General features: G+C 44.9%; 1 protein-coding gene across 1 annotated transcript in view; it reads left to right on the forward strand.

Moving 5' to 3' along the window:
• ZNF26 (zinc finger protein 26) overlaps nt 1–20,003 on the forward strand; it is a 57,532-nt gene that overhangs the window by 5,549 nt on the left and 31,980 nt on the right. The window contains 5 exon segments of the mRNA XM_070275944.1: nt 766–1,380; nt 1,534–1,586; nt 10,282–10,408; nt 10,639–10,737; nt 13,373–14,738. Of these exon segments, the coding sequence (XP_070132045.1) occupies nt 1,554–1,586; nt 10,282–10,408; nt 10,639–10,737; nt 13,373–14,738 (1,625 nt within the window). The 5' untranslated portion in view covers nt 766–1,380; nt 1,534–1,553.

Genomic DNA, 20,003 nt, shown 5'->3' on the forward strand with positions numbered 1-20,003 from the left:
CTCCATGTGCACATAAAAACCATGCATAATTAACAGTCTTTAGGTATGGTGTTCTACATATGTCAGTTACTTTGAGTGGGTTCATAGTATTGAGTCTTTTCTATTTTTACTAATTTTGTCTAGTTGTTTGCTTTTATCTTTAATATTTCCTTTCCTTTGCTTTCTTTTGGCTTACTTTGTTCTTCTAGCTTTTTTCGAATTTAATTCACTTTTTTTCTTCTGTTTTTACTGCTATAATTACTTGGGATTATGAAATTTCCTGTCATCACTGCTTAAAGTTTCTCCTATAAATTCTTATATAGTGTCATCTACAGCTTTGGCTGTATTTCTCTACTTCATTCACTATTTGTGGAATAGAAAGCTTTTTTAAAAAAAGCCTTTCAGGCAGAAAGGCCTGTTTATGCTATTGATTTATAGCTTGGTATTTATTTCTAAGATTTTATTTTTCCTTTTTCTCCCCAAAGCCTCCTCCCCACCAGTTGTGTATTTTTGGTTGTGGGTCCTTCTAGCTGTGGCATGTGGGACACCGCCTCAGCATGACCTGATGAGCCGTGCCACGTCTGCGCCCAGGATCCGAACCAGTGAAACCCTGGGCCACCAAAGCCGAGTGCACAAACTTAACCACTCGGCCATGGGGCCGGCCCCTAATTTACAGTTTTATTGAAGTTATGAGAGAGGATTGTTTGATCTTTTTTGGACTGGGAGTAGTATATTCATGTCTATTATCGCTGTGCTTCTATTAATTTCTCTTTTCATTCGCTGTAGGTTCTCCTTTATGAAGTCGGTAACTGTATTATTTGGTGCACTGATGTTCCAAACTATTTTATAACCCTGTGAAACGCAGCTCGTAGCCTCACAAAGTGTCCTTCGCTGCCACGCCTTTCGGTCTCAACCCTAGCTCGTTTGACATCAAGACCTGCGGACGCCCCACGCTCCAACCCCTTCCCCGGGCTCTTGCCCCGACCGCGTGGGCTCTGGGGAAGCCGGGGCGGTGCGGGACCGTCCAGATCCGCCTCCTGCTGGAAGCTGGGCCAGTAAGCAGGGACCCTCCGAGAGGTTCCTGGGAGATGTAGTTTTCTTTCCGTGCCGTCTCGTCCGGCGCATCGATGCATGACGTACTTCCTCGTGCGCCGCCGCCGCAGCAGCCGTAGTAGGGTACGCGCCTGCGGGGCTGTTTCCGGCGCGACGTCAGTGGACGGGAGCGGCCCGGCGACGTCCTGAGTTTCTGTGGCCGCCAAGCGGGCGGAGGCGCGGAGCTAACACGGCGCGGAGCGTCCAGTGCAGACCAGGATCCTGGCCGGCTGAGCCCCCCACGGTCGGTCCGCGGCGTGGACGGAGCCAGCCCGGCCTCGGTCCCTCCCGCGTCAGGGCTACGAAACGGTACAAACTCATGGCTCAGGCTCCCGTGCGAGGACTCAGCCCCGGACGGGCGGTGCCTGCCGCCCGCGACCCTCCCTCCTGGTGCGCGGGGTCTCTCGGGTGGCGGGTGGGAGCAGCGGGGAGACCCTCATGGTGCGGTTCTCTCCTCCGCAGGCTGCACGGAGCAGCGCGGGATGGCCGCCGGGCCCCGGACAGCTTCGTGCTGGGTGAGTGGGAGCGTCCCTTTCAAAGCGGACTCGGCGCTTGGGGTGGCACCGAGGGACGGCGACATCCAGGGCCTGGACTCGCGTGTTCCTGCCCCCTCCCCGTCTCTGGATCTCCAGAAAGCTTCCAGTCTTCCGGCATGTGTCCAGGGCCCTCTCCTTCGGCACTAATGATTTATTGCCGCTGCGGACTCTGAGCTCCGAGAGAAATGAGGGCCCTTGTTAGGGAACTGACGCTCTCTCATCTCGGATTTTTCGCACACGAGTATTGACTTGTCTTCATATCCAGACCTTTAGAACCTCGTTAGGGAAAGTAACCTCCTCTTTCTCATTCGTTTGTCGAAAGCTCATTTGCTGAGTGTCTTTGTGTGCTGGACGGTGGAGCTGGTGCTGGCAGTGCAAAGATAAATATGCTTCTTGTTTTAGAGGACCTGTGGCCTGGCGGTGAATGGATAGGGAGAGGAGGCTGGGAGAGGAGGTCGAGGGTGCAAAGCAGGAAGGAGCAGTTTTGGAGGAAAGGAGGGCCAGTGGACCACGTGGACTCTGCACCTGATTAATAGAGTGAGTGAGAGGGGAGACCTTACGGCGATTGCTGACCTGCACGTGGTGGTGATATTTCCGGTCTTGGGAACGCTATGAGAAGAGGAACCAGGAAAGAGTGCGGCTTTGTAGGTGTTGTATATGCAGTGCCTGTAGCTGAGTCTGGGACTCAGGTGGGAGTTCTCAACTGGAAACATACAGATTAAAGGCACCTATGTTAGTGGAAGGTCAGGGTATGACCAAATAGAGCCCCAAAGGGACCAGTAGAGGACTCTGTGCAGTGACAAGGAGAGGGCTGCAGTGAAGAGGGGCTGGGTTGCAGGAGAGGTGAGAGAAAGTTTGGAGAGTGGCTTATTCCCCTGCAAGTTTGAGAAAAGAAAACTTCATAAAAGCCATGACATGAAGTACCTTGTGGGACGAAAAAGTATCCCTTGGATTTGGAAATTTAAAGTCTTAAGCAATTTTTCCAGAGCAGAGAGAATGTTGGGGGTGGTGCAGATGGTCACTTCCTGAGAGGTGAAGGGAGTGTTGTAAAGTGGGTTGCATGAGACTGTGGACAGCAGGATGTGAAGGAATAGTGTGTAATAGTGGAGACCTTTTTTAGGTGGTCAAGTGTGACAGGAAGAGATGGGATGCAGGGGAGAAGGGAATTCACTGAGGCGGCCTGAGTGATAGAATTAACTTCAGAATCAATCAGCTTTTGTTTTTAAACAATAACTATAGGGAAAATGCAATGAGAGGAAGCACTACATTTACAACAGCATTAAAAAAAGAGAAAAATAAGTGAATATAAGTATACAGGACCTAAATAAAGAAGACTTTAAAACTATTGAATAGTATTAATAGGTACCACTCTTGGCTTGGCACCTTGTGTGCATGAAGCCATTCAAGTCTCAGGACCCTGTGAGGAAATTGGGGAGCGTGCCCATGTGTCCAAACTAGTAAGGGATGCAAGGAGACTGGGGTGGCAGAGCTGGGATTCGAACCTAGGCAGAGCATCTTCAGAGTTTGTGCTTTTTTTTTTTTTTTTTTTTTTTTTTTTTTTTTAAGATTGGCACCTGAGGTAACATCTGTTGCCAATCTTTTTTTTTTTCTTTCCTCCTTCTCTTTTCCAAAGCCCCCCAGTTCATAGTTGTATATTGTAGTTGCTGTCCTGCTGGTTGTGCTATGTGGGATGCCGCCTCAACATGGCCCAGTGAGCGGTGCTATGTCCACACCCAGGATCTGAACTGGCTAAACACAGGCCACCGAAGCGGTGGGTGTGAATCCAACCACTCGGCCAGCCCAGAGTTGGTGTTCTTATTGCCTCTTAGGACTTAAAGACATCCTAAGAAATGTAAACATTATTTCCTTGTTTTTGAGTGCATGTATTAACTTAACAAACATTTATTGACTAGTATGCCAGGTAATTTTCTGGGGCATGAGGGTTGAACAAGATTGTCAGGGTCCATGACCCCATGGAGGGTATGGGAGACAGTCAGACATATCAGAGGAAAATCATAAACAGACTACAAAGGTGTGAATGTTTTGCATGTGAAAGAGAGTAGCTGGGTGGCTGCTTTAGATTGGCAACCCTCTCTTGAGGCAACATGTAAGCAGGTCTGAATGACAGCTTGACAGTCGTAGGAAGATGGGGCCAGGGGAGAGGAAGCATTCCAGGCTTTGGAAGCAGCTAGTCAGTGACCTCAGGGCGGGAACCAGCAGGGGCCTTGTCTAGTAGAAAGAAGGTGTGTGTCTGGAGCGGGGAGGGGCGTGTGGCAGCCAGGGCCAGCTTGCGTCGGCTCCTTAAGGGAGGTGGAGGATTGTGCTGGAAAGCCCTCTGGGTTTGTTTTATATTTTATTTTGAAATAATTTTAAAACAATAGAGATGTTTCAAGAATAGCATAAAAAGCTGTATTGCGTTAAAAAAACACCCTTCACTTAGATTCCCCAATTGTTACTCTTTCGCCACATTAGCTCTGTCATCCTCCCTCTTAATTTCTCTGTGTGCACGTCTGTACACACACACACAGGCCCTCCTTTTCCTCCCTTCCCCTTCATCGTTCCAGTCCCTGCTTTCAAAGCCAGCTCTTGCCTGCACGCTTCACCTTTCCTCCCCCAGGCTTTCTCTCCCTCGTTTCCTTTCCTTCTCTCCTATTTTTATTGAGACAAATACTGCAGGAGTACATTCACAGTATGAAAGGTTACCTCACCCCTCCCGTTCTACTTCCCAGAAAAAACTGCAGTCCACTTTTTGTTAGGCAACTTTCCTAGCATTTTTCTCTGCATTTTACATGTGTGATCATGTGCACATGTAAGCAGTGTCTGTTTGTATTTTGGTGTGAAAATAGCTTTATAGCTTTTCTTCTTTAATATAGGATAATTTTTAATTGCATCCACCTTTTAGAAAAGGTGATTGTAAGTAGCATAGCCAGAGCCTCTTTGGCTGTTTTTCCTTCCTCTTCTGTCCAGAGGTGGTCAGCAGCCTGAGGGAGTCCCATCCAGACCTTTTCTACAGGAAACATAAGATTTTTATGTTTTTTCTCTCTGATAAATTGTGCAGTGTGCTGTTTCCCCTTAAATTTATTTTTTATTTTTTGTATTTTTATATTTTTTTATTTGTTTTTTTGCTGAGGAAGATTTGTTCTGAGCTAACATCTGTTGCCAGTCTTCCTCTTTTCGTATGTGAGCCACTGCAGCAGCATGGCCACTGACGAGTGGTGTAGGTCTGCGCCCTGGAACCAAACCTGGGCCACCAAAGTGGAGGGTGCCGAACTTAACCAGCAGGCCGCTGGAGCTGGCCTTTAAATTTATTTTAGATTTCTTCATGGTAATACTGTACATATAGGTCGGGAGCATTCCTTTTAATAGCTCCATTTTATGTCCTGCAATGTGAGTGGGCCACATTTTGTTGAGCTGTTTCTCCACTGATGGGGATTCATCTCTGCAAACTAATGGCCCTGTGTCCTGGTGGTGAGCGCCCCACAGCTGCTAATCACCGGGCTCCCTACCGTTCCTGCTCTCAGATACGCCTCAGCCTTTGATCTGCTGAGATTTTATGTTCTTTTCAGACACAAATATCTTTAAATTTTTTAAAATAGTTGATTAAAATTATTTATGGATTTTAGAGGTGATGGGGTGGAATTTCAGGTGTGCTTAAGTCAACATTTAAAAAGTTTTGTTTTTATCTGAATGGCATCATACTGTGTATAATTGTTCTGCAGTTTGCAAAAATGTCTTCGGGATTAATCCATCATATTCCTATGTAGCTATTCCGTTATTCATGGAAATTTAGCTTGTCTGTCTTGTCACTATGACAGACCTTGAAATGGTGAACAGCTCTACTGAATATTTCCTATTTCATTAATTTTTGATGACATATTTGTTACTTTTCTGTGTTCTCTTAGAACACAATTTAGCCTCTTATATCCCATCCCAATCTCCTTTCTCACTTCAAAGGTAATCAGTTTGGTGTATATTCTTCTAGGTCTTTCTCCGACATTTATCTACAATTTTTATATCCTTAAAAAGTGTGTGTATTTTGGTTTGTTTGTCTAGGTTTTTACATAAATGTGTTTCATACTACATAACATATTACTTCTGTTTTTTCCGGGAAAAAAATATATTTGTAGGTGTATCTGTGACTTTTTTTAATAGTTATCCGTTTGTGGCTTATTTTGACTTTTTTTCTTTTTAATTGAGTTCTAACTTAAATACAGTAAAATGTATAAATCTTAATTGGAATATTTATGTACGCTGAGAAAAATGCTATTCAAATCAGAATAAAGAGTTCTGGCACCCCAGCAATTTCCCTCGTGCCCCAAATCACTACAGCCCTGTTCCCCAAGGTCACTGCTTTATTTATTTATTTTATTTCTGTTACATCCAATACCATAGATTTTGCCTGTTTCTTAACTTCATGTAATTGGAGTTGTACACTAATGTGTCTGGCTTCTTTCAGTGAACATCATTTGTGAGCTTTATCCAAGTTGTATGATACTCTCCTGTGTGAATTTCTCATACTTTATCTGTGTATCCATCTGTTATCATGGACATCTCTGCCAGTCTTCCTCTATTTTGTATGTGGGATGTCACCACAGCATGGCTGATGGGTGGTGTAGGTCTGTGCCCAGGATCCGAACCCACGAACCCAGGCTGCTGAAGTGGAGTGCACTGAACTTAACCACTAGGCCACAGGCCAACCCCTGAATTCTGTTTTTTAAGAATATGGAATTTTATCATATTACTTTGTTTCATCTATTGAGATGATTGTTTTGCTGTTGTCTGTTAATGTACTCATGTGACTTATTATATTGATAGAGTTTTGTTTTTTTAAATTTTGGACTGTCCTTTAATTTTTTGGATAAAGTTTCTTTTTCTTCCTTCCTTCCTGATTGGCCCTGACCTAACATCTGCTGCCAATCCTCTTTTTGCTGAGGAAGATTGGCCCTGAGCTAACATCCGTGCCCATTCTCTTCTACTCTATATTTGGGACGCCTGCCACAGTGTGGCTTGACAAGTAGTGCATGGGTCCGCACCCGGGATCCGAACCAGCGAACCCTGGGCTGCCAAAGTGGAACATGTGAACTTAACCCCTGCGCCACTGGGCTGGCCCCTGGGTAAACTTTCTTGTCATAGTTTGCTATGTACGTAGGTACGGATTTGTTTACTAGTATTTTTATCAGAGTTAATAATAAAGGAGGTTAGGCTACAGTGGGTGCTGCCCTTGCCTGGTTTTGTCTGTGGGGTGATGCAGGTTTGTTGGTGCACTGTATGAGCATCCCATCGCTTCCTGGATCTACATCTGATTAGATACGAAGGGATTTTCTGTTCCTTGGATGTTGATAGGACTTACTCTTAAATATAGTGTGGGACCATTGTGTTTCCGGAGAGGGTGTATCTTTGAATACTACTTTGGTATATTTTATGATCATTGACTAGTCAGTCTGGCTTCCCTAATTCTTTCTAGGCCAATTTTCATTACTTTTATTTTCCTAGAAAGTTTTTCATTACTTCTAAGTTTTCAAGTTTATTGGAACAAATTCTCAAATACAGTCAGTTCTGCTGTCATGTTTGCTTTAAAAACGTGCATTTGTTTTGATGTGATTGATATCTTAGGGAACAGTGTGAGCTTTTTGTCTGATTTCAGACACCCTCTTTCCAGCACTTCATAATAAGGTGCAGCCCTTCTGACACCCCAGCATCAGGTCTTTTTCAAGGTAAAGTGCAAACTTATGGTAGTATTTATGTATTTCTTAACCATCAAATGTGTAAACTGGTGCTGTTTTCCTTAGGTTCCTGCCTTGCTCTGTGTGTGGCTGACGGGTTACGTCCCAACCCCATTCTTGTGTAAGCCCAGTGGTTTTCCCCATGCAACTGCGTAGTGGTGATTTTTTGCAGCATACATGTTGCATGACAGCAGAACTGCCTGTGTATCACAATTTCTTATAAATTTCAAAACTATTCTCTATCTTAGAGTTATAGACTCTGTCTTGCTCAGTTTTCTTTTTTTAATTCCCTTGGTGGTTGATCATACTTGGCCAATAAAATTTTTTTAAATTGTTTCTTTGTATTTTATTTTTATTCTTATCAAACTTAAAAAATCAGTAAAAGGCTTAAAATAAAATAAGCCTCCCGGTTTACCCCCCCCCCCCACCCCGCTCTGTACCTGTCCTCTTCCATGCTGTCCCCAGAATCAGGCGCCTTGGTCTGCATTCACTCTTGTGGCATGTGCCGCACTTTTATAGTCGTGTTGGTTCACCGTGCTTTGTGTTTCGCCTCCCTCCATTGTGAGGTAGCCAGCTTGATGAAAGGCCCGGACTTGATTAGGATACAGACGAGTCACAGCTTCATTTTTCTCCGTCACAGCCTCAGACGCGTCCTGTCATTCTCCCTCCCCTGGCCCTGGTGGTCCTCTCAGCGAGAGCCCGTGATGTTCAGGTCACTATCTGATTGGGCTGTCGTTACTTTCAGGCAGTGGAAAGTCCAATCCACACTCTAATTCCAGTCCCACTTCTTTCCCTACTCAGCTGCAGGGGTGAGGGGGGAGGCTTGTCTCTTTATTCCCACTTCCTTTTCTTGTTGCCCTCCTGGGGGGTTCCTCCTGGGTGCTGATGGGAAGACCACTGTGGTTAGAGGACAGAAGCTCCTGTTGTCTGGTGCTCAGAACCTGGCCCCTTGAGGTTGCTTGGAGCCTGTGACAAAGCTCGACTCTCTATTTCCATGATGTGAGCAACTCTCTCTCTCACTTACCTCTGCAGGCTCCCCAGAATTGGACTCATTGTCTCTTCTCTCCAGGGTCCCCCTCCCTGCAGGTAGTGCTGTTGGGTAGGAGCCTGTCAAGGGGCATCAAGTCCGGGAATCTTCTGGGCATCACTTCTCACCTGCCTTTGCAGAGCGCTCCAGCGGTCCCCGTCTTCAGGATTTCCCAGAGGGAAACAGATAGCAGATTCCTTGTTTACTGAGATCCCTAAACACAGGTCAGTTCCTCCTGACTGTGGGCTCAGTGGACTGCCAGGCTGCAGAGACATTGTCTCCTCCTTCCCTTTCTTCCCACAGGTGCTCTCCTTAGTCGGGACACTTCTCCTGCAATGACTCACTTCTGGGCACTCTAGCTCCTGCTTCACTGTCTTCGGCCCCTCGTTCCCTCTGTTTCTCATCCCTCGGGCTTCCCCACCTTGTTCAAGGGCAGCGTCCTCAGCTTGCCTGGCCAGCATCTGTGCTGTCGTTCTCAACATCCTTCGCTCTCTCTACCTGCCGCATCATCTCTGTCAGGACGCCTTCTGGCTCTGTCTTTACGCGATGCCCAAAACGCAGCCACTGCTTACTACCCTGTTGCTCTCGCTCCAGCCCCAGCTGCCTTCCTTTTCCCCTGGAACCAGGAGCCCTCTTCTCCACAGCATGCAGAATCATCTCAGATGGGAGTCAGAGTGTGCCACTCTTGTTCAGGGCCTTCTGGTGACTTGGCCTCTCTTGGAGTAAAACCCCAAGTCCTTGCCGTGTCCTCTGAGCCCTGCAGGCCTATGCCTGGTTGTTTTCACAGCACCCAGAAGGCTCTTACTACAGAAATCTCGGAGCTCGTTCTCACATCGCTAGGGTTTCTGCCCAAATGTCCCCTCACCAGAGGGCTCCCTGATCCCCCCATCCGAACCAGTGCCTGTGCTTGCCGCCCTGGACTCTGTCCCTTTTCCCTGCGGAGTGTTGTTGGAGCCCCATCACCACCTGCGTGTGAGGTAGCTCTGTGTTTGCTGGCACCTCCCCCTGCAGGAACAGAAACCCACTGATTCCAGAGACCGTGTCCATAGCTGGGCTCTCGGCACTTCGAGCAATCCTGACACGTGGTTGGTGCCTAACAATGCTTGTTCACTGATCCCCTGTGATCTGTGGCTTGTTACTACTTTTTTGGTCTCACGAAAGGAATTTATTCAGTACACTGGGTGGTTCACAGAGACGTCAAGAAGCACTCTTACAGGCCACATATCCGAAACTGTCACCAGCTGCCTGGTGAGGGCCCCTGTGGCTCCTCTGGGTGCATACTGCCACCATCCCACGCCCACCATGGTGGCTCCCCATCAGCTGTGGCTCCATGACACTAGCTCCAGAGTCACAGTCTGTGCTGGGCCTCAGTCATAGGCCCCTTATTTTCTTGAAAGAAGGCTAGGAATTCACCTGTTTGGCATATTTTTTTCATGGTGTAAGTCTCTCTGTCCCACTGAGACTGAAGATGGGCTGAGCAGCCGGCGAGATGATAGACGCTTCTGGAGGGTCAGACCTTCCCATGAGTCTGGCACCTTTATTTAGAACTGTTCTCTCCATCTCTCTGCAGAATATACCCTGGATATGTTTTTATCAGAGTCAAAACACCTTATTTCATTTGCATATATTAATGTTTGTTTCCCACTACAAGACTGAAAGGTTCTCAAGGGCAGAAGTGAGTTTTATTCATCTTGAAATCTTCAGGACCCAAAATAATATCCGTCACAGAGAAGCACAATTATTTTATTTTAATCTTTTAAAACATTTATTTATGTATGTATTTATTTTTAGTTCTCTCATCAAAGTAGATGCTGGCACAGGAGACAGTCTGTGGAGGAAGGCTTCTCCTCTCTCAGTGACTCTGCATCTTTTCCACGTCGCCTAATGTACTTGCATCGACTGAATGGGGTGTGTATTATTACAGGGATTACTGTCGTTCAAGGATATATCTATGGAGTTCACCTGGGAAGAATGGCAGTTGCTGGATCCTGCAGAGAAGCACCTGTACAGGGATGTGATACTGGAAAACTACCGCAACCTGCTGTCCGTGGGTAAGGACAGTGTCTCTCTGTAGCTCAGATGGTGAATTTTAAATTGCCGTCCACTTTCATTTTGTTGATTTGCCCTGGGTCCTCTGAAGGACTTGATGATTGTGGACTTGAACATTAGTCCCTGTTTGGCCCTCACCTCCTGATTGTCATCTTTCCCCAAGTGCAGAGGAGCAGCTCCTCATGCTGCTCACGAGCAGCTTGGCTGAGCCTTTGTGATTTTCCATCAACAGGGTATCATGGTACAAAGCCTGATTTAATCTTCAAGTTGGAGCAAGGAGAAGAGCCGTGGATAGTGAATGCCAGAGCTTCCCGTCAGAGCTGTCCAGTGGGTGAGCAGCAACTGGGAAAGGGAGGTGTGGGAGTAAGCGGGCTGGCTCTGCGGCAGTATTTTCCTAGCCGTCCTTGAATCCTTGGGGCAACTTGGGATGAGCCCTCGTGCTGCTCAGATAAGGAAATGGCTGTCACTCTTCCCAGGCCTGGGCTCTGAGAGGCAGATGTGCCCTTTTCTGCACTCTGCTCAGGTGTTGCTTTCTGGGTTAGTTTCCTTCCTTGTAGCAACTTCTTCCTCTGTCTGCCCTCCCATGGGCGTGCACTGCATCAGGCTCTGGGTCTTCAGAGAGTTTCTCCTTCCTCTCACTCGGTGTGATTCATGGCCTCTGCATCCCTTACATTTACTTTCTCTTTTGCCTTCCTCAGGCAGATCCCTCAGAATTTACCCACAGTCTTTACTTCCTGCTCTCGTCTTGAGTATCTTATGAGATTTCATTGCTTCCTTCTCTCTTCTTATGCTGATCACTGTTACTTTCTTGGGCACTCTTTTTTTTTTGCTGAGGAAGATTCACCCTGAGCTAACATCTGTGCCACTTTTCCTCTATTTTGTATGTGAGTTGCCACCTCAACATGGGTGCCAATGAGTGGTGTGGGTTCGTGCCCTGGAACGGAACCTGGGCTGCCAAAGTGGAGCACACTGAACATAACCACTAGGCCATGGGGCTGGTCCAGTCTCGGGCACTTTTCTTAAAAGAATCCTGAACCCTGGCCTGGTCTCATCTGTATCATTAAATGATTTTATCACCTAACATTTCCTGGTTCCTCTTACTCTTCCCTTTCAATTTGTCCTAAGGGCTTTGTTTCCCAAATTCAGCTGTTCTCTCCCATGTTGTAAGTACTGAAAGGCTTTTCCATTCTGAAATTTCAGCTTTTTTTCTCCCCATGTTGTAACGTCAAATTTGACATCCTCATCCCCTTTTTCTTCTGCCTTCTGGTCCTGGGTTTTACCTCCTTGCAGGACAGCCCCCATGCTTTCCCACTCTTCATTCTCCGTTTCAGAAATGGGAAGGAACTCGTTCCAAAATCACTCTTCTTCCTCAGTTTTCCCATTTTTATTACTGCTGTTGTTGCACGTCCAGTTCTCTGTCCTGGCCTCTGGGGCATCACCTTGTGTACCCTGTCTCCTTCCTCTCTTGCTACTGCTTCTATGTCTGTTAGTATTTTATTCTTTGAAAATATCTTCATAGCTCCTGTCTCTTCGACTGTCACCCAGACTATGTCAGTATTCTCTCGTACTCAGATAGCTCACATTCTGAGCCATATTTGAGAACTCTTATCTTCTTAGCTATTGGGAAGACAGTGTTTAACAAGAAGTCCCGAGGAGGTAGGAAAGCTCCAGAAGGTCCCGCTGTGGTAATCCTGTGATCGGATGGTTACGGCTGTGCCTGACGAGTGCTGCCCCAGCCTCGAGCACTGCTGCTCATTCCTTTAACCTCTGTCTGTCTGTCACTCTCACCATCATGTTACTGTTTGGGCCTCAGGTTGGCTTTCCCCTTCTCTCTGCATCTCCTGTCCAACCTTAAATGTCGTCTGCTCCAGGACTTTTTTGGCATCCCTTTGAATTTTCACGTGTTCCCTAGAAGATCTCATCGATCACCTCACTGAATACCTTTTCTATGTGGTTGACTCATACTTTTGACCGAGCTCTCAACTTATGTCTCACTGCCTATTTGCTGTCTCCATTAGGTATTTAACTGCAATCTCAAATGTAATAAGGTCCAAAGCAAAGTCCTTCATTTTTTCTCCAAATGTGTTTCTCTCCCAGTGTTTTCCATCTCAAAGAGCAGCACCACCTGTTTGTCAAGTCTGAAATCTCAGAGTTGTTAAATCTCCCATCAGCTCCACATCCAATCCCTTAGGAAACTTTCTCAGTTCTCTCTCCAAGCATGTTCTGCGTTGTCTCAGCTCCGGACGTCTAGTCCAGACCACTGTCCTGTCACCCTGGACTGCTCTGGTGGCTTTCTCACGGTCTCTGCCCATGTCTTGTTCCAGTTGTTGCGTGACAGCCAAACTGATCTTTTAAAAGCACAAGATGGATCGAGGTATCCTCTAGTTAAAATCCTTCGGGTGAGAGAGCTTTTCCCATGGCCTTGCTTCATTTGGCTCCTGCCTTCTCTCTGTTCACTCAGTGGGTGTGAGCTGTCCTGGCCGTTTTTCTCATTCCTAACCATGACAAGCAGGCTCCTGCTCCTCCTCTTGCTTGGAAGGCTCTTATCCGTAACTTTCCTGTGGCTCACTGAGTCTTGTCAGCATCTCATTGTATACCCTAGTTATTCTCTATCCTGTGAGTTCACTTTTTGAGTAAACTCCTGCAGTGATGAAATTCAGACATAAAATAATTGGCATTGGCTCCTCAGCGCAGGCTAAATTTTTTAAACCTCTCTTTTAAAAATCATTTTTGATCGCTGCCAATTCGCTTCCCATCTCCATCATGGGCCTTGGTCTAGTTGGAGTCACTTCTCTCCCCCGTGCTTAGGTATGTGGCGTGTGTACACTTGGCCAGGATTCCTTTTGAGCTAGCGCCAGAGGCCTGTTACCAAAATAAAAAGACTCATTATGCGGCAGTTCTAAAGCTGTTTAATTCCATGTCAGGTTCATACTGTGATTTTAAAAATGCCGTGTTTTTTTCCCTAGAAGGTTGGAAAGAATGGTACCAGAAAAATCAGGATGAGCTTGAACGTGTTGAGAGAAGTCATGCTTGTAATGCATTTGGGAAACTTCATCTGAGCAAAACCCATGTTTCTTCAAGACCAAGACTCCATAAGTATAACACACATGGAAGAAGTTTCACACAGAACTCAGGTTCAATCAGAAGCTATCTAAGAAAGAATCCTAATGAGTTTCATGGATATGAAGCATCATATTTTCTTAAGCATCAAAGAGCTCATAGTATAGAAAAAAACTGTGTATGTAGTGAATGTGGGAAAGCTTTTCGTTGTAAATCACAGCTCATCGTGCATCTCAGAATTCATACAGGAGAGAGACCTTATGAATGTACTAAATGTGAAAGAGCCTTCAGTGCCAAGTCAAACCTTAATGCTCATCAGAGAGTTCATACAGGAGAAAAGCCCTACTCATGTAGCGAATGTGGGAAAGTCTTCTCTTTCAGGTCACAGCTCATTGTCCATCAGGAAGTTCACACGGGAGGGAAACCTTATGGTTGCAGTGAATGTGGGAAAGCCTACAGCTGGAAATCACAGCTTATTTTACACCAGAGAAGTCATACAGGAGTGAAACCCTACGAATGTAGCGAATGTGGGAAAGCCTTTAGTTTGAAGTCACCATTCGTCGTACACCAGAGAACTCATACAGGAGTAAAACCCCATAAATGCAGTGAATGTGGGAAAGCCTTTAGGAGTAAGTCATACCTCCTTGTTCATATCAGAATGCACACAGGAGAGAAACCCTATCAGTGCAGTGATTGTGGGAAAGCCTTCAATATGAAGACACAACTTGTTGTACATCAGGGAATTCACACAGGAAATAATCCTTACCAATGCAGTGAATGCGGGAAAGCCTTTGGTAGGAAGGAACAGCTCACTGCGCATCTGAGAGCTCACGCGGGAGAGAAGCCCTATGGGTGCAGTGAATGTGGCAAGGCCTTCAGCAGCAAGTCCTACCTCGTGATACACAGGAGAACGCACACAGGAGAGAGACCCTACGAATGTAGCTTCTGTGAGAGAGCCTTTTGTGGGAAGTCACAGCTAATTATACATCAGAGAACCCACTCGACAGAGAAGCCCTATGAGTGCAGTGAGTGCGAGAAAGCATATCCCAGGAAGGCGTCGCTTCAGATACACCAGAAGACTCATTCCGGAGAGAAACCTTTCAAATGCAGTGAGTGCGGGAAAGCCTTCACCCAGAAGTCATCTCTCAGTGAACACCAGAGAGTTCACACGGGAGAGAAGCCGTGGAAGTGCTCTGAGTGTGGGAAATCCTTCTGTTGGAATTCAGGGCTTCGTATACATCGAAAAACTCACCAGTGAGAAATGAGAATGAAGTAGATGCCAGAAACATTCTCACAGAGGTTGATCCTCAGGAGACTTGCGATGATAGCGTAGACAGGATGTGTAAGCAGGAAGTCCTAGGAATACACTCATGTCAAATAAGTCATAGAGGAGAGAGACCAGTCACTTGGAATGAATGGGCAAAAGCTTTCAGAAGGAAGTCACACAAATCTTTATAGACGAGAATAATTGAAGGAATGAGGAGCAATGACTATCAAATGTAGTAGCATTACTATGAAGATTTAATTTGGAGAATTCATACAGAGAACACCTTATAAATTTAATAAATCGGGAAAGCATTTTCCCATAGAAAATGTGTTATGTGGAGAGTCACATTCCAGATTTGAAGCTGTTCTAGAGTGAAGAAAATCTCAGTTACAAATCGTAGACTTTTTCATGGTAGAGTATAAAGTTGCTTTTTATTTTAATATGTAAATAAAGTAATGGTCAGGAAAACAGCAAGGAACATATCCTGAAGGTTAAGGGATATTTAGTATGACTTTCCTGAGTAATACTGGATAGCATTTTTTAAAATTTTGGGATTTTATTTTTTAATATAACTTGTTATACATATATTTGATAGTTTGTGGAATAACATCCCCTAATATTCTCCATATTAAATGCTAAATATCAGTATTGTCTCTTCATTTCTTAGCAATGTAAGTAAAATGTGGCTTTTAGTAAATGAAAGGATACGGTTCTCACTCCAAGTGAGTTTATCTATCTAGTCATCTATGTAAGTGGGTCGGCACTTATTGCAGAACTGCCACTTAAGAGAAAGTGCAATGTATGTTTGTCTCCTAGCAGTTCAGGGTCTGTTCTCCATAGATTGATAGGAGCACCCTAGCCTTCCTGGAGAAGCACCTCCACTCTGGTGTGCGTCCTTTGGCAGTGTCTTTCAGGGTGCTCTCCACTAGCCACAGGTGAGCATCGTGCCCGTTGTTGGGTAGTGGCAGCCTCTTTTCCAGGACTTGGAGTCTCTAATTCATTTCACATGAAGCAGAAGGGAAGTTGGAAACTCACGTATTCTTGTGCCAGAATTCGACTGAGACCAGCAGTTAGTTCCTGCTGTGTTGACTTTCCAGAATAACTCTGGATACTGTCCATTTTTTAACCTGGTTTTCTGGCCTTCTGTGTGCTTCCTCATACCTTTTCAATAAAAATTTTTTTTCCTGTTGAAGTTAAGAAGAATGAGTTTCTATTTCTTGTAACTGAAGGGCTTTAATTGATAATTATTGCTCTGGAGTAGTGTGTAGGTGACAAACTGTTAGAGAAAATCTATGTGGTCTATGTTTTTTCCTGAGACGAGGAAATGTTTCAGAGTCTTTCATTTGTTTATTTTTGTGTGTTTTTGCAGGGGAAGATTTGCCCTAAGCTAACAGCTGTTGACAACCAACCCCCCCCCCCCCCCCCCGCAAAGACTCAGTACATCGTTGTATATAGTTGTAAACTCTTCTAGTTCTCTATGTGAGCTGCTGCCACAACGTGGCTACTGACAGACAAGTGGTGTGGTTCCACGTCTGGGAAGCAAACCCAGGCTGCTGAAGCAGAGTGTGCCAAACTTTAACTGCTAGGCCATCAGGGCTGGCTCTCAGATTCTTGTTTATATTCCAAGATGGGAACTTTTTAGCCCATAGTATGAAATAGCATTATTGTCTGTGTACACCAAGAACCTTGTGGCCCCTGATGATCAGATTCTGGGAACACTGAAGAATTGTTACCATAGAAGAGTTTTAAATTTATGAGGAAATCTGGGACAGGAAATGAGATGGCTCCTTCTGGTCACATTAGCTCTTAAACACAACAATGACAGACTTGAAGCCCTGAGATCTCATCTCAAGGCAGAGTATTAAACATTGCTGAAATAATTGCTCACTCATAGCTGCAGGGTTGAGATGGTGGAAATCAAATACATATATGGCTTGCCAAATTAAAAAGTCGTCCACTTCGAATGCTCACTATCCCTTATGTAAACATGCTTTGGTTTAGAAAATCTCTCAATAATTCAAGTAGAGATATCTGAGAGGTATCGGAGAACTCAGCCTGGCAAACTCCTGATACATTATGCACTGTATGCTCTTCACTTACTGATATAGACTAGATGTTGGCAAACTACAGCCCTCAGACCAAATACAGCTTGCTGCCTATATTTGTATGGATGGCAAGCTAAGAAACTTTTACATTTTTAAATGGTTGAAAAAAGATCAAAACTGTTTCATGAAATGAGAAAATTATTTGAAATGCAAATTTCAGTGCCCATAAATCAAGTTTTACTGGGACATAGCCCGATGCATCATTTCTGTGTTGTGTGGCTGCTTTTGCACTGTCCTGGCAGCATTGAATTGTTGTGGCAGACACTGTATTACCCACAAAACCTGCCGACTCCTGAGGTAGGGCCCCTTCCCTTCTCTGAGACAGCAGGAGGAAGCTTATTCTACCTATACCCCATGCCTCATTGTCACCAGCTCTCTGTCCAGATTTCCTCTTTTTGTAAGGGCACCAGTCACACTGGCCTAGTTCTCACCCTAATGATCTAATGTCAACTTCATTATCCCTGTAAAGACCCTGTGTCTAATTAACTTCACATTCTGAGGTGCTGGGGGTTAGGAATCCAATGTACCTTTTTTGAAAGGACAGAATTCAACCCATCACGGTCTGCCCTCTTCCCCCCCGCCCCCCATTTATGTTCTTTCCACCTGCAAATTATTCACCTCAGCCCACATCCCCCAAAAGTTCAATCTATTCCAGCATGAACTCTGTCCAAGATATCATGTAAGTCAGCTTATGGGTGAGACTTGGGTATGGTTCAGCCTGGGGCAATATTCCTTTCATCTGTGAACCCGTGAAGCTAGACAGCAAATTACCTGCTTCCAAAATACAATGAGCAGACAGGCATAGGATAGATATTCCCATTCCAGAGGGAAAAGTCAGGAAAAAGGATGTGGAGTCCCAAGCAAGTACAAAACCAAGCAGGGCAAATTCCATGAGATTTTAAGGCTTGAGAATAATACTCTTTGGCTAAATGCTCTGTCCTTTGAGCCCACTGGGCTGGTGGCCCTGCCCCCTCATCCCTGAGTGGTGGACAAGGCCTCTGGAATTGAAAAGGTGGCTTCACCCTCTGGAACCAAAGAAGTGTTCCTGCCATCAGGGTCATTCTTCCCTTTTCTTAAGGACAACCCATGTTCACAGCTAGCTAGCTCTATCAGCCCATTTCCTGCCTATAGAATCCAAGAAGTCCAACAACATTCCTTCATTTCAGCCCTTCTCTGTCCCCTTCAGTCCAAGTTGGTGGCATTTCTGCTGAGATAGTTGGATTCACAAGTCACACACCTCAGCTCTTTAGCAAACATTGTCCGGCCACACTCTAGGTATTCTCTCCACAGCATGCTTTTTCATTTTTGGCAATATGAATAGGCTGAGAGTCTTCCAAATCTTCAAGAACTGCTTCCTTTATGTTTAACACTCATTCTTCAATTTATCTCTCTCCTCTTGCGTTTTACTATTAGCAGAAAGGAGAGGTCAGGCCATGCCTTCAGCACTTTGCTTAGAAATCCCCTCAGCTAAGTTCCCAGTTCCTTATTTCTAAATTCTACTTTCTGCGAAACACTAGAATGCAATTCAGCCAAGATGTCTGCCACTTTATTACAAAGACCCCCTTTCCTCCAGTTTCCAGTAATATGTTCCTCGTTTTTATCTGACACCTCACCAGAAGTATTTTTAACATTCGTATTTCTACCGACAGTTTTCTTCTAGGTAATCTGGTCTTTTTCTATAAAGCTCCTCAAAACTCTTCTATATTCTACAAATTCCAAAGCCACGTCCACATTTTTAGGTATTTGCTACAGCAGCACCCTATTTTCCAGTACCAAAGTCTTTATTCATTTGCTAGGGCTGCCATTACAAAGTACCACAAAATGAATGGCTTAAACGACAGGAATTTATTGTCTCATGGTTCTAGAGGCTACAAGTTTGAGATCAGGGTGCCAGCAGGGTTGATTCCTTCTGAGAACTGTGAGGGAAGAATCTGTTCTGGACCTCTCTCTTTGGCTTGTAGATAGCCATCTTTTCCCTTTGTCTTTTCACATCATTCCTTCCCTATATGTGTCTATTTTTGCATCCAAATTTCTCCTTTTTTATAAGGATACTGGTCATTGGCTTAAGGCCCACACTAAGGACCTCCTTTGAACATGATTATCTCTGTAAAGACCCTACCTCTAAATAAGGTCACATTCTGAAGTGGGGGTTAGGACTTCAACATATCTCTTTTGGGGGGATACAGTTCAACCTATAAAAATTAATAAGGAGGGGCCAGCCCCATGGCCGAGTGGTTAAGCTCCTGCACTCCACTTCCGCGGCCCAGGGTTTCACCGGTTCGGATCCTGGGTGCGGACATGGCACCGTGAGGCGGCAACCCACATGCCACAACTGGAAGGACCCACAACTAAAAATACACAACTATGTACGGGGGGGGGCTTTGGGGAGAAAAAGGAAAAATAAAATCTTAAAAAAAATAAGGAAATAGACAACTTGAACAACAGTGTAAACCAAGTGAACCTGACAGACATGTATGGAGCACTCCCACCAGTTACAGTGGAATGTACATTCTTCTCAAGTGCACATGGAATACTATACACATAGACCAAATGCTAGGCCATAGAACAAGCCTCAAAAATTTAATGATGGGGTCTTGTCAAAAGGACACCACAGCCAGCTTGAAGATGCTGGCCAAACCTGGGACAGTTTGAGCATCCAAATAATGACAACAGGTTATAACCCAAAGAACAAAATAAGAATCCATGTATCCATATTGAGATAAATATTTAAATGTATAAACAAGTAGGAAAGAAAGGAAAACTCTAAAGTAGAATATCACTTAGTAAATACCACAGGAAATGACAGAAAATCACCAGTTGGTACCAGCACAGTAATACTTGTTTTAGGCAAGAATCATCTATGAATGCTAAAATTAGGTGGGTGAAAGTTTTATGAGAGAATATTTCCTTAGTGTCAAAACATCTGCCCACAAGATACTTATTAATACAGTTGGAAAAATAATAACTTTACAAAAGAGAAATCTGGCATTTACCTCCTCAGTTAAGCAATCAAAATTAATGTTGCCTTTATTGGTAGAAACAAATATGAGACTCTTGATCTGATTCTCTGAGAAGGACACAACATCACTCCTGTGGTATTCCTGCCAAAAATGCATAACCTGAATCTAACTCATGAGGAAACATCTAACGAGCACAGTTGAGGGG

Source organism: Equus caballus, chromosome 8 (genome assembly GCF_041296265.1).
Source record: "Equus caballus isolate H_3958 breed thoroughbred chromosome 8, TB-T2T, whole genome shotgun sequence".
Lineage (NCBI taxonomy): Eukaryota > Metazoa > Chordata > Mammalia > Perissodactyla > Equidae > Equus > Equus caballus.